Source organism: Pyrus communis, chromosome 1 (genome assembly GCF_963583255.1).
Source record: "Pyrus communis chromosome 1, drPyrComm1.1, whole genome shotgun sequence".
Classification (NCBI taxonomy): Eukaryota; Viridiplantae; Streptophyta; class Magnoliopsida; order Rosales; family Rosaceae; genus Pyrus; species Pyrus communis.
The window spans coordinates 7,800,181-7,814,406 of NC_084803.1; the positions used below are offsets into that span (position 1 = coordinate 7,800,181).

The 14,226-nt window shown below is 37.3% G+C and overlaps 1 protein-coding gene and 1 non-coding gene across 3 annotated transcripts; one reads left to right on the forward strand and one right to left on the reverse strand.

The window, feature by feature from the left end:
- Window positions 1–1,694: 1,694 nt before the first annotated feature.
- On the reverse strand, window positions 1,695–4,382 carry LOC137733792 (probable clathrin assembly protein At4g32285). 2 transcript variants are annotated; one of them, XM_068472986.1, is made up of 2 exons: window positions 4,160–4,382; window positions 1,695–4,056 (listed from the first exon to the last, which is right to left on the reverse strand). In XM_068472986.1, exon 2 carries the CDS (start codon window positions 4,008–4,010, stop codon window positions 2,028–2,030), a length of 1,983 nt encoding a protein of 660 aa, XP_068329087.1. In that variant the 5' UTR covers window positions 4,011–4,056; window positions 4,160–4,382; the 3' UTR covers window positions 1,695–2,027. The 2 variants fall into 2 exon arrangements, with proteins under 2 accessions (XP_068329087.1, XP_068329081.1); XM_068472980.1 differs by having other exon boundaries at window positions 4,145–4,382.
- Window positions 4,383–7,828: 3,446 nt separating this feature from the next.
- TRNAR-CCG (transfer RNA arginine (anticodon CCG)) lies at window positions 7,829–7,901 on the forward strand. The gene has a single exon. It is a non-coding gene; the product is annotated as a tRNA-Arg (tRNA).
- The last annotated feature ends 6,325 nt before the right edge of the window (window positions 7,902–14,226 follow it).

The following is a 14,226-nucleotide window of genomic DNA, read 5'->3' on the forward strand; positions in this document are numbered from 1 at the left end:
TGGTAGAATTAGCTAGAAGGTTCGTGTTCAATTCAATCACACCACATGTACCGTTTAGGGTCAAGCATTTTCATTTTTACAACCAAACTCGTCTATTGAGTCCAATATCCATGTCATACGATTACGCTCTGATCCCCTAAATATAATCTACGAGTACCATAGTGACAAACTGAGAATGAGAATAACATTTGCTTTGGATAAACCATGCCAACTTTGCTTAGTGGGATTGGCCAGAAGGTTCAGGTAGAATCCAATCAATAAGAGGATCCCAAATGTCAATTAGGCATAAAAAGTTGGAGACTAGCGTTTATCAAACAAAAACAAAAGTGAAAGGTTAAAAGTCGAAAAAGCACAAAATTTCTGAAAGAGACTGTGTATGTGTGGGAGGTGGGTCACGAGCCACATATTACTTGGCGCCAGATTCACGAAGAATTGGTGGTGGTGGTGGTGGATCGTCATATCATAGAGGAGGAAAGGAACCTGTGGGCTCCCTTCCAATTGACAGTTTGTCCACAAACCTAAAGAAGACAATATTGTTCTTTTTCCTCACCATTGTCTACAACTAGAAGACTAAAAAGCAAGCATGCGATGCTTCATAAGTATGATTATTTGTGTTAATGCATATCACATTCATATTTTTCTCAACAAAGAAAACAATGCGAGGAATCCCCATTTTTTTTTTTTAATTACGTAACAAGATTTGGATTGAACCACACAATAAATTTGTAAACTTGAGTCTCACTTGAAATTTTATACTTACAAGTAAAAAGCATATCACAAACATTACGTAATATCAACAGCATGAAATAGTCAATTTAACAACCAAGAGTGGGTGTTTGCAATGGCGGAACTCACCCTAGGCCATAGCCCACCCTAGCCATAGTGTACCTCTGCCCTTGGTTGCATGTTTTGAAGTTAAGAATTCACCGTAAAACCAAATGACAATTTGATGAATAACCCAACTGCTTACAAGTACATGCAAAGTCCCATTTTTTTGGAATGTAAAATTCAATCTCAATATATTTTATGGGATCACTTAACAAAATAAAATTTAAGCCATGGGTTTATGACATTTTTGTATTTCTCTCTCCTAGTCCGTACTTGGATAAAAGAGTCGTCAAAAGTGGCATGGGAGGTCGTTTTCAGTTAATTCTCGTTGCTTTCTTTTGACACCTCCAAGCTTGTTTGGACTATTGTCTATCGTATATGTCGAAGGTCTTGCTTATCCACGACTTAATCATCCTTACAATCTCGAACTCTCTTTTACTTAGATTATAAGTCCAACTATGTCCAAATTTGGATCCGCGTTAAAAATAGTTGGAAATAACATGAGAAAGCATACAAACCAAAACTGTAATCAACCTAAGTAGGAGTGGACACGATTCAGTTTGGAGGAAAACAAGCGACTATTAAGTACGCATATTTTGTGTTTTATTCATCTATATACATACGAGTATTTCTTTGCTCCTTACAAGCTAATGACAAACTGACACATATGCAAAACTAACCTATCATAATCATAAGGAAAAGCTTACGCACTCCCGTCAAACTGTGATTTGTCTGTCTGAGAAAACATAACTCACAAACCTAAAAAGGACCGTAACATGCCAACGATCCAAGCAACTTAAGAATCAAACAACTATAGCCTTGTGATATTAAATAGACGACCAAACATGCTTTGCATCATATACATATGGTTATCAAATCGAATGAATTAAATTTTGTTCTCAAAACAAATATCAAAGATATCTTGTTCATGGTAAAAAAATAAAAAATAAAAAAAAAGTCCAGAAAATCTACTATTACAAAACAAAAAAAGATCACAAATCGATTTTATGTATATCCGAGCATTCAAAGTCCCCGCCAACAAATGACTGATCTCATAATTTCAGTCCCACTCCTCCCCCACCATCAATGCACAACAGGTTTAGTACATTCAAGCAAGATATTAAAGAAAGCCAGAAAATAGCATACAGAATTAACAAAGAGGAGTCATTTTATAGGCAGGCAAATGAGGATCACAAAAATCAGTATGGAGCGTAGTAGTACCCGGCCGGTGGCGGCATCCCCATTCCATTCACCGGAGGCATTCCGTAGGGTTGCATTGCCATAGGAGCTGCTCCGTAGTATCCGGTCCCGCTGATTTTCTGTAAGCTGCCTTGCCCCTGCATTCCTTCCTTGGCATACTGATTCCACAGCTGCTGCTCCTGCATAAGCAAATGCTGCTTCTTCTCCAGATCCGCCATTTGCACATAGGATGGTGGCGGAACGGTTAATGATGCAGCGAATGGGTCCTGATTCACCGCCTGGACTGTCCCGTCTGGGGCGGGAAGAGCTAACACCTGTGTTGCGCTCTTGCCCGGCCCAGGCAATGCTACACTACTGGCACTACCACCAGTCAATTGGGCAGTACTCACATGCTGCCTCACGATGCCCTGATCATACATACCGTCCAACAACAATGGATCCATCCCACCACCAAGATTTTGCTTCTGCCTAGATAAATTACTTGCTGTTTCCACCAACGCCAGTTCCCAATCCGCCTTCCCGGGTTCTGCAGCTGGAGTCTGCCAAGCCGAGGTGACTTGGGGCTGCCCGTCTGATGGGAAAGCTTCCCAGGATCCATTAGCACTTCCACCACCACCAGGACCGGCAAACAGGGCCAAAGCCAACTGATTACCCTGTGCATCAGCTGAAACCCCATTATCCCTCAAATCCACCAAATCCCCTACCAGTTCCTGCTTCACCTCCGCCTTCTCCACAACCTCAGGTGGCGGCGGTGGAGTGAAACTCTCCGGCGCGGGAAGAGCCTTAATCTCATTCATATCGGGTTGGGGCTCCTCCTCAACTGGAGCCACAGGAGCAGGCTCCACCTTCCTCTCCGGACTCTTGGTTCCCTTGGACCTGTCCCTCACAAACTCCTCCAATGTCTCCAGCAACTTGCTCCCAATCCTTTGCACCTCCGGATACTCCGACGACCGCGCCAAACCCAAATCCTTACACCAACCATAGAACCCAACCAGCTCATCAATCTGCTTCGCCGCACTTGCATAAGCATCAAAAGCCTTAACGCAATCCGGATACTCCATATCAAAAAACTTATCCAGCAAAACCGCCAAAACCTCACAAATGTCAGCATACAGCTGAAAGGTCTCCTTCACCACCGGGTAAACCGCCACCAGAACCAACCGACTGCTCTTAGCCAACCCGGTGGGCCGCGTCGCCAAGAACCGATCCAACAGCCTCTGCAAATGACCCATTTTCGCGAAAATTCGCTCCGGCTTCATCTCCCTCAATGGGGTCACGCTCACAATTCTCTTCTCATCTCGCCCGTTTCGACTCACCGAGTCATTCATATCGCCGTACGACCTCGACCTCCTCATCCCTCCTCCATTTTCATAATCGCGATCTCGCTCTCCTCCGTACTCATACTCGTAATTTCTCGGCGGCGGAGACCTGAAATTCGAAGCCCCGCCATACGAACCACCAGAGCTCTGTCGATCTCCCGCACCAAGACCGCCGCCTCCGCCGCCGCTCTTCCTCTCGAACAGCATCAGCTCGAGCCTCTGATCCAAGTACAGAGCATAAGTCCTCACAAAGGCAGAGTGGTCCCACGAGCTCGAGTGCGCCTCGTCCCTGAAATCCGATAGGTTCAGGAGGCGGGTCCCCCTCCGAGTCGCGTACACGATCTCGTCCCCGAGCACCGGGTCGCCATCGTTCAGGAGGCGGTGGACCAGCATCAACGCCTTGAGCGCCACGATCCAGTCGCGCGTCTTTCCCAGACGCTTCGACACCGCCGACACGCACGCGTGGACGTAACCCCTGGACGACGAAGTCAGCATCAGTATCTCGCGGATGTGCTTCTCGCTGGCCGGCTCGTCCTCGTGCGACGTCGCTTTGACGATCGCGACCTCGAGGTCCGGGGCCAGGTTGCTGGCGACCTTGGCGATGCCGATGCTCGTCTGATCCTTGACGGCTCCGATTGCTTTCCGGATCGTGCTCGGCGCCATCCCCGCCGTCGATCTGATTCGCTTCCGATTTAATATACCGCGCGGGCTGAGATTCAATGGAAATGACGAAACGGTTCACTTGGTTGAATTAATCTGGAGGAAGGTTGAGTTTCTAAAAATATAAAGGAGCGTACATTTTGGTTATTTACCGTCGACGTCGGAGTCTCTAGATCTGCGGCGTGGACAGTCCGGCGAGTCGGATCTCGGAGCAGCCGACGACCAATCAAATTTCTCGTGTTTTTTGGTTGGATTTGTTTGCTCTCTGTTTGTCTGGAACAAGAGAGGGAGTGAGAAAAAGTTGAATTTAAATAGTGGATTGGAGTTAGTGACGTGGAGGGCGGGAAGCCGTCGATTATATCTGAGATCTGGGATCTAGATGGGAACCTGGGAGAGACTGGCGGTGGTGTCGGGCGGCGTGTCTGAAACAATTATGACACGTGTGAGCGTGTTTGTATGCATGGGTTCGGATGGGGTGGAGCACGACCTATTTTAGTAAAAGGAGGCGCGACTGAGCGTACGGGTTACGGAGATACCTACTTGATTGATAGAGATATCCTAAAGTAAACTAATAAATATTTACCTTCAAAAATCTGTAAACTTGGGAAAGGGATCCCCTCCCTTCAACTAAATTCATTCAATCACTTAATTTAGATGTTTAAAATTTAAATTAACGATTAAAATTATTATAATTTTTACATAGATTTTCTGTTGTAACGTCAAATTAAATTTTAAAAATTCAAATTGATTAATTGATTAGACAAATTTAATAGAAGGAATTCGGAGAGGATCTCTTTCCGTACTTATATTCAAGTCTAAAAAATCCGACTGTTTCAAATCAAGTCCAGTTTTATTTAATTTGTTATTATACCCATTTTGTCCTTTAAAGTAAAAATAAAAATCGATTTAAATTTTTATATGGCTTTATCTACCCACTTCCTAGTAACAAATATTTTAAAAACTATATACTACAAATATGATAAGTTTATCAAAAATTAAAAATTGTGGGAGGTAAGGAACCTGTGATATTGATATATAATTACGGATCTATACTATAGGTATATCATAAAGAAGAAAAACATGTGAGGTAGATTATAAACAAAAACCTATTATATAGGTAGATATGCAAAAGTATTGTCTACCTCCATGTATACCTATGATATAGGAAGGCAAATACTTTATACCTAGAAAGCAGATATACTCTACAAACTATGAGCAAAAACCTCTGGTACAAGTTGATAAACATTTAATTTGAGATAAATTATTATAAACATGTGATATAGGTAGATAAATTAGTATTAATCTATAATATAGAGAGTATATAAAAAATTAAAAAAAATTTAAAAAAAAAAGGGGTTTTTTAACTTTAGTCCTTCAAGAAGATTGATATTTGATAAAAACCTTGTGACATCCCACATCGTCCAGGGGAGTGATCCTTAAATGTATATTCTCATCTCTACCTAGCACAAGGCCTTTTGGGAGCTCACTGGCTTCGGGTTCCGTAGGAACTCCTGAAGTTAAGCGAGAAGAGGGCTATAGCAATCCCATGATGGGTGACCCATTGGGAAGTTGCTCGTGAGTTCCCAAAAACAAAACCGTGAGGGAATGGTAAGCCCAAAGCGGACAATATCATGCTACGGTGGTGGAGTGGGCCCGGGAAGTGATCCGCCCCGAGCCGGGATGTGACAATTTGGTATCAGAGCCTAACCCTGGTCGTGGTGTGCTGACGAGGATGTCGTGCCCCTAAGGGGGGTGGATTGTGACATCCCACATCTCCCAGGGGAATGATCCTTAAATGTATATTCTCATCTCTACCTAGCACGAGGCCTTTTGGGAGCTCACTGGCTTCGAGTTCCGTAGGAACTCCGAAGTTAAGCGAGAAGGGGGCTAGAGCAATCCCATAATGGGTAACCCACTGGGAAGTTGCTCGTGAGTTCCCAAAAACAAAACCGTGAGGGAATGGTAAGCCCAAAGCGAACAATATCGTGCTACGGTGGTGGAACAGGCCCAGGAAGTGATACGCCCCAGGCCGGGATGTGACAAACCTGATGTTAGATTACATATTGATTATAGTCCCTTGATGTATCCTTAATTCAAAATAATTAATGTGTTTTTTATTCAATGTCTCCCATTAAATATTTAAATTCATTAATATACATATTTTAATTTATTTTTTGCCCTTTTAAAAAAAAAAAATTATTAGTTTTATTTAGCATTCTTCAAACTTGAAAAACTCAATTAGGGTACCTAAATGTTAATACCGAAAGGTTAGTATCGAAATGTATTATGTTGAATTAATGTACCAAAATTTAATACCGAAATGTATTATATTTAATTAATGTACCTAAATGTTTGTATTGAAATGTATGTACCGAAATGTGTGTACTTAAATGTGCACCTAAATGTATGCATTATGAATTTAATATACCTAAATGAAGAAGACAAAATACATCGAAATATATTGTATAACAAAAACTAGTTTATCTAATGTTTACAACAAAATATATTATGATGAATGCAATAAAAATTAGAACTATAATGAAATATAATTAAGACATTAAAATTAGGAAGAAAAAGAGAAATAGTTAAAACATCAAAATATAATTAATAAATGAGGTGATTAATGTGTCAAGGGACTAAAATAAGATTTTGATCTTACTATGGTTTTAGTCTGCAATCATCTTTGCCAATGATTAAAATGAAGTTTCCTATAACAAAAAAAAAAAAATCCTATAATACAGGTAGATAAACACCAACGAAACCAAGTGTGGCATTCGGATCACCTTCTCATCCCTCATAATCACCCCAAAATCACCCAACCTATAATTCTTATGAGAGAGTTTTAAGTTATTAACGGATTAGTTCAAATCCTATAATTAAGGAATCCGTCCAACTATTAATCCTAAAGTTAAGTGATTATGTGCATTTACATATATAATAATTTATAATCTTAAGGGTATATTGATATGCAAAAGTAACAATGCATATGTGTAATCCTAGTCACCGGACCTATTTCACATAAGTGGACTATTTCCAATTGTGGCTCATAAAATTGGATCTATATCAAGTTTCCTCCAAATACATTCCCTCATTTGCCTTATATTTTCCATTTTTTACTCACTAATCCAAATAAATATTTCGTTTACGTTTTTGTTATGACTTAACGTTTAAATTGCTTTTATATTCAAATTCCTTTCTGGCTAAAGTTGAATCTAAAACCTCTCACTTTTAAGTAAAGAGAATTATCACCCTCTCTTATTTTGTGTAAATAATATCATTTGTTAAAAAAAAAAAAGTTGCGTTTATGTTTCTTAAAAACAAAAGTTGTGTTTATGTTATGCTGATAATTAAAGTATTAAAATGAGAATTATAGGGTAATATTAAATATATTGAGTTAATCGCAGATGTGGCGTCTTGATTAATTAATAAATATAAGTTGATATTGGTGGACAACTAACTTTCTTTTGTGGTTAGTTAAATGTTTTTTATTCTCGAAATCTTGATTGTGCTTTTGTTATAATAAGAAAAAGAATAAAAACAAATTTAGTGGTCTTTCTTTTTCTTGAAAATTACAAGACATCTAACAATTAGGGTTTTATTTTAAGTACTTTTATTTTATTTTATAAAGCTATGACAAACGTCCAATTAAACGTTCCATTCAAAAGGAAAGGCTTGAGCTTAATTTATGAATTAATGGATGTAAGGAAAATATACAGGGATTTTATTTCTTAAACTCCAAAATCAAAACGAGTTCTTTATTCAGCATTTTACTTTTGGTTGATGTTTCTATATAAATAAATAAGTGGAGCCACTGATAAGAAGGTCGCGTGGCCTAATGGATAAGGCGCTCGCCTCCGGAGCGGGAGATTGTGGGTTCGAGTCCCACCGTGATCGATTGATTTTTTTAATTTCTTTTAACTTTTTTGGAAGTTTTTGATTGGTACAGACAACACATAGTATCACTTCCGGATTTGAATGTTTGTTTTTGCTTTGCTCAAAACAAGAGATTTATTTTTATTGCTACCGTGTAATAAATTCCTCTTTTTTTTATTGTGCTTTGATATATGTTTTGAATTTTTTTTTTTTGGGGGGTGGTGTTGGGAATGAAAAATAATAAGAAGATACATGCACATAAGGCTAACATTTTTACTTTATAAGTGATTTTCATACGCTCGATTTCATTTGCATTCATTGCTTGTCTCTTATAAACGGGTTCTCTTGACCGCCGATACTTGTTCCATTTTGATAATTCTATCGGAGAAATCATTGATTATATGAGGCCAAGGATCAGGCTCAACAGAAAAAAAGCCAATATACGTCTATTTCAAGAACACTAAACCTTCCACTGGTGAGCCCCCCTCAGCTCGTTTCTTTTTTGTTGTAGGCCCTAATCCAAACATATGTTGCTCCCAAAGTTGTGGTTGTAATAATTCTTGCATTGTTTTTAGATACCTTGATGTCTGCAATAGATGAGGAAAATAGGGACGAAGATGATTTTGTTCACATTTCATACAGCGGATCGAGAAGAGAGGAAGGAGCCTGTGGATCCAATGAATAGCAAGAAAGTGTAAGCTATCGGAGCTTCGACTCAACGATCTGACCTGCTTAGTCAATATAGTTTGTTCTGGTCTTGGTATCAAATGGTGCTGTAAGTATTTAGTTTTGTGACACGTCTGGAGACTTTTATAATGCACGGAGTTGGACAATGTTATGTATCATCACAGCAGCTGCACTTCCAATTGAGATTCCCGCGATCCTCCTAACACGCTTCCTGTTACGTTCCCCAGAGGAGCCAACACTGGAGACTTCAACAATATGTTTCACAAAACAATGAACAGATTAAGCACAACTCGAGAAATCTTTGCATGCAACGAGCATACACAGTGCTCTTTTAATTTGAACGCGCAATCAGGAGCGTTGTGTAAAAAAGCCGTTGTATGTAAAAGCTTCTCTGTTGTTGAAAATGCAGAAGATTATGAGAACCTTGATGAGCATGGAATGCAGCAAGTGCCTTCCTCCCACAAGAAATGGGTGTCCATGATTGTGTTCTACACGTTTGTCTTGAAAGATTTTACCAATGCTCTCTTTTATCGGAGTGATATTCTACTTAAACTAATCTAAATTGCAGGAGGAGATTTAAACTTAGATGCATAAGGGTATCTGCTCTAGGTTCTAACCAATATGACTACTTAATCGTGTACAACCTAAAAATAAGTTAAAAGAGAGAATTGAATCTGTAATGTGAACGCAACTGCAAACTACCAATGTTTATTTGGTCTTTATCTTCACAAATTATATTTGATGATGTTGGAATGGTAAAATTAGTATTAGGAATTTAGGCTAATGACTTTGTAGACCTATAGTTGGTGAAGGACGTTTGTGTTGCTTGAGCAAATCTACATGGAAGAAGCTTTTACGTGGCTTTGGATTTGGATATGGGCTTCTTAATCATCAGTTGGTTCGCGAGGGCTGTGACAACGGGCCACAACTTTATGAAATGGATTTTTGTTTGATGGGCTAATCCCAAAATCCAAACGTAATTTCCTTCTTTTTTTTTTTCTTTTTTTTTTTTGAAGTTTTAAACTTTGGCAATGATGAATTCGAACTTGAGACGTTTTTCAATATTACAAAATCAACAAAACATGTGTGTCTGTGCCATGGGTACATTCTATACCTCATTGTGAACCCATATTTGATTAACGTAATTATAGTGTACAAATGTCATGATTAAACAGCTTATTTTCTAAAATATTATTCAAGACATATTTACAAAATTTTAATCATATTAGAGATCAATAGTCATCCCGACTCAGCCACATGTATTAAATAAATTAACAATTTTCTTAAAAATATCTTAAGTCATCTATAAACATCAAATATATCAAGTGATTAAAAGAAACGCGACTTGTAACATAAAAGATGACAGTAAAACATATGCGAGTTATGGATATTCGCCAAGCAAGCGAACCCTTTCGGGCACTCAAGTCCAACATACGAACAAAGTTACAAACCATGGCCAGCGGCAACTCTTTTTAAATAGTTCATACACATGAGTTTAATTAGTGAATACTTTTTGATAACTTATACATATACATGTCGGGAAAAAAACGATCAAACACATGTTGATGCATGCATGAATGATTCAAACAATCCCCTTGACCTTGTTAATCATTCAAATTATTTTATTAACTACTAAGTACAAAGATCCTCTAGCTGTATATAGCTTCATCTATTAAAAAAATAAGGATTCTCTGTGTCGGAGTTTTACATGTAAACCTTAAATATAAATTATCTAATAATGTGGGAACTGAAAGAATATTAATCGAGATCAAAAGATTTTTGGTATATATGTTGGCTCCAAAATCCAGTAACACAAGTAGAGTGATCAGTAGATGAATACATATTACTCCATGATGAAGGTGATCAAAAGCGCGTCCATTAGCTAACTGGATTGAACCTCTATGCATGGTCTCGTTTAATCTGTCTCCAAATAGTCAGTTATTTTGATTTTCTAAAGCGGCGTTTTACTAAAAAGTATTCATGAATTATAAAAGTCCATGATAATTTGTATACGTTCTAATACAAATGGCGTTTGATAAACAAAGGTTTTTTTCAAGAACACTTCTTAACAAGACGCGTCTTGTTAATTACAGGTTAAACTTTTTATGCAAGTCCAGCCTAACCTTTATTTAACTGGACCAAAATCTCATCTAAAAGAACCTAAGGCATATATGTAGAAGATATAGAAATCAGATAATGATTAATTTATTAATTAGATAACAAACTCACTGTTCATAGTCTCATAAGAGTCCAATTTGAGACATTTCACTACTAATTATAAGTAGTCAAAAATACCACTAAATTGTATAATAGACTATATATACAACATCCCAGAGAGCAATGCAAGTATTGTGCTGCTAGGCGAAGCAGTGGAGTGCCACACCCTAGATGGTGAGAGTGCAGTAGCCGGACTTTGATTCGTAATTACTTAGGACAAAGTTTAATTACTTTGACCTAGATTTCCTACACCTAGACGGGGCCAACATACTCCACCAGAACAGGGGACCAAAAATTATGGAATTGAAGACTTAGATATCCAAATATTCATGAACCTTAGCTTACCCCGAAGAAGCCAAACGTGCTTTAGTATGCTAAACGTGAGTTTAGGGTTGCTTAATCAAACAACCAGAAAAGCAGTCACTTACCTCGATCGCATGTTATTTGCAAAGTCTGTCTGGTTCAACCCTTACAAAAATAATGTTAAGAACCCACATGCGCATCACATTCATATATGCCTTTGAAGTTTGAACTTTGAAGGCAAGTAAAAGTGGGAGTAGTTTTCACTATTATTCATGTTCTTATCTTTTTGAGAGGTCCCCTCATATATAGGCACCAAAAACTATCGCAAACAACAATATCACCTAATTAAGGGACATCCAAGGTGCTTCCATTGTGGACAAAAATGTCCTTGAAGTAGCGGAGGATTTAAAAATTTTAGGAACAGAGACTACTATTGAGTAAGAACGTGAAAGTTATTAAGTATGAAAGAACAAGAATGTGAAAATCATCATCAAGTTTTCTGATAAATTTGTACGTAAAATAAATTTAGCCTAACGCAGTTTGATATCCTAAATATGTCCCCATAATTTGTTTTTCTTGCTAAGACAAGATGCAAACACACATTACTCAACTACCATTTGCTTGTTTTGTCCAACCTCCTTGAGAAAATTTAACGAACATTTTGCCCCCACCTTAGCATTTAGGAAGAACAATGGAACCACAAATTGTTGAGTGGGGGCAGCCGCCCCCATATATTCCCTCTCTAAATCTGCCACTCTTCTCAATTATAGAGACCCATAACTCTCTGTTCAAAGTACTGATATTTTGATCATATCCTTTTCATGATGTTCAATCTAACTAATCGAAGATCTATGTAGGATGAGGGCATTAGGATCACTACCACCAACTTGGTTTCCTCGAAGATTCGTGTAGTAGCAAACAAGCCAACCAACTTTGTCCATTTCAATCAAAATGTCAAGAGTCCAAGGTTCCTCCTCCTATGATTCCACAATGAATGATGTGTTAGATTGTATTGTCAGACTGTGAATTTGATCGCACATTTATGTACAAAATTAATATAATTAATGTTTAATATTGATAGTCGGATAAATAAACATTTCTCTTTTACTAGAACATAAAACCATGATAGCTGAACTCAAAATCTGAAAGAAATCAGCTAAATTTTTTGTTACAGACGCATAAAATTAATTTTCAAATAACGACATTATCTTTTTAATAGAACCCAACACATAGAATATATGAGATAATTGCTTAGAATTTTGTTTGATTTTTCTCTTTTAACTTTAAGTTGAAGTCCATCGATTAATAATTAGTTTTGTCGTTTGAACTTGTACTTTGTAATTATATTCGTTTGCTAATGATCAAGTTTAATTATATCTTGCAAAGAGTCAAAAAATGTCATTTCAATGAGGGGAAGTTGGGGCACCAAGAAAGAAACCTTGTTTTTCTTTTATACATCATTTGGGGTTAATGTCATCTCCAACCGAAGGGTCCAGAGGGCTGAAAATAACTCGAAAGTCGTCTCCAACGAGGGCTAGGCCAGATGGCTCGTGAAATCTAAGAGGGCCCCATAGAATCTGAAAGGGCTGACCAGAAAAATCATTATAACCGACATGAATCCTTAAGCTAAAATTCAAATGCAATGGCTAACTAACATCAGCTAGGCGTTGCATTTGTTTTTTATTTTATTTTTATAGTTTTATTATTATTTTTTATTTACAAATTTTTTTCCTATAACTTCTATTTCACAAAATTTGTTTCATTTTATTTTAAATTCTATTTTTTTTCTTGTAACTTCTATTTCACAAAATTTGTTTCATTTTATCTTAAATTCTATTTTTTTTCCTGTAACTTCTATTTCACAAAATTTGTTTCATATTTTTTTTAAAGTAGTTGTTCATTAGATTGGCATGCGACATCACTCTGTTTCGTGGTTTATAAGAGCGACCAGCAACAGAGCCACCCTATTGAGGTTGTTCCTTAGTTGGCTGACACACCATAGCTGCTGCTCTGTTTTGTTTGTTGCGCCTTACTTGAACTTCTTCATCAAATTGCTCATCTTCTCGTCTCATTTGCGCCCATTTTGCTTCCAATTTGGAATTGGATGAGGACCCCCAGTTGGAATCCGAAGAGGATCCAAAGTTGGAATTCATTGCAAACTCGAATTGAAAAGATTGAATAGAAAGAGATTGAATTGAAATAGATTGAATTCAAAGTTGTGTGAATTATAGCCATATCCACCCTATTTATAGCAAAAGAAAAATTCAAATCCAACGGCTAGCTGACGTCACTTAGCTGTTGGATTTGAATTTAAGTTGTAGTTTTTAAATAATAAATTATGTTTGGCCCTATGACCCTTTGATCCTCGGTTAGAGACGGAGGCAAATATGACCATATACTATTTATTAAAATATTAATTTTTTGGAGGACTAGAGGACTAAAATGAGCCATCTGGCCAACCCTTGGTTGGAGATGGCCTAAGCAACTTACGCATAGTCTTAGTTATCTTTACTCTTAAAACTTTTCAAGACATGTGAAAAGGTTTTAAACCTTATCTTTCTTTGAAGTATTGTGTTCAACAATATTATTAGAAGTTTGAAGTTACCCCTAAAGATGCTTAAACTTCATTATTGTTTACATTGCAATTAGAGTTACGTGACAGGTCTAGCATGTAAGCCAATATCACAATAAATAGGGTGTTTAGTTCATCCATACGTTTCGGGTTTTGAATTCATTTTCCTAGATTATTATCATATTTTCGAAGTCTCTCATCTCCTTGATAATAATAAAATTTGAAAAAAAAGTTATATACCAATTGCATTGCATAGCAAAAAAAAATAAATACAAGTGAGTCACAATTGTGTATAGCTAAAAATTATTCATCACAAGAAAATTAACATTTCAAAATCAACAATAACATAAGATATGAGTTAAGTCACACAATAATCCAGCATCATGAATTAATACTGTATTAACACTTCGTCAAGTCAACTTTAAAAAATTTAACTTATGAATTAACGAAAAATTTCACTAAATTATAGGTACTTTTTTTTTGTCGAAAAAATAATAAACACTCAGCCCATCCAAATTACTGAATATTTGATTTTCCCGATGATATGAACATTTTCCTAGGACGGCA

Coding starts and splice junctions, on each gene's coding strand:
- LOC137733792 (XM_068472986.1), bottom strand. CDS start 4,010: ATGGCGCCGAGCACGATCCGGAAAGCAATCGGAGCCGTCAAGGATCAG.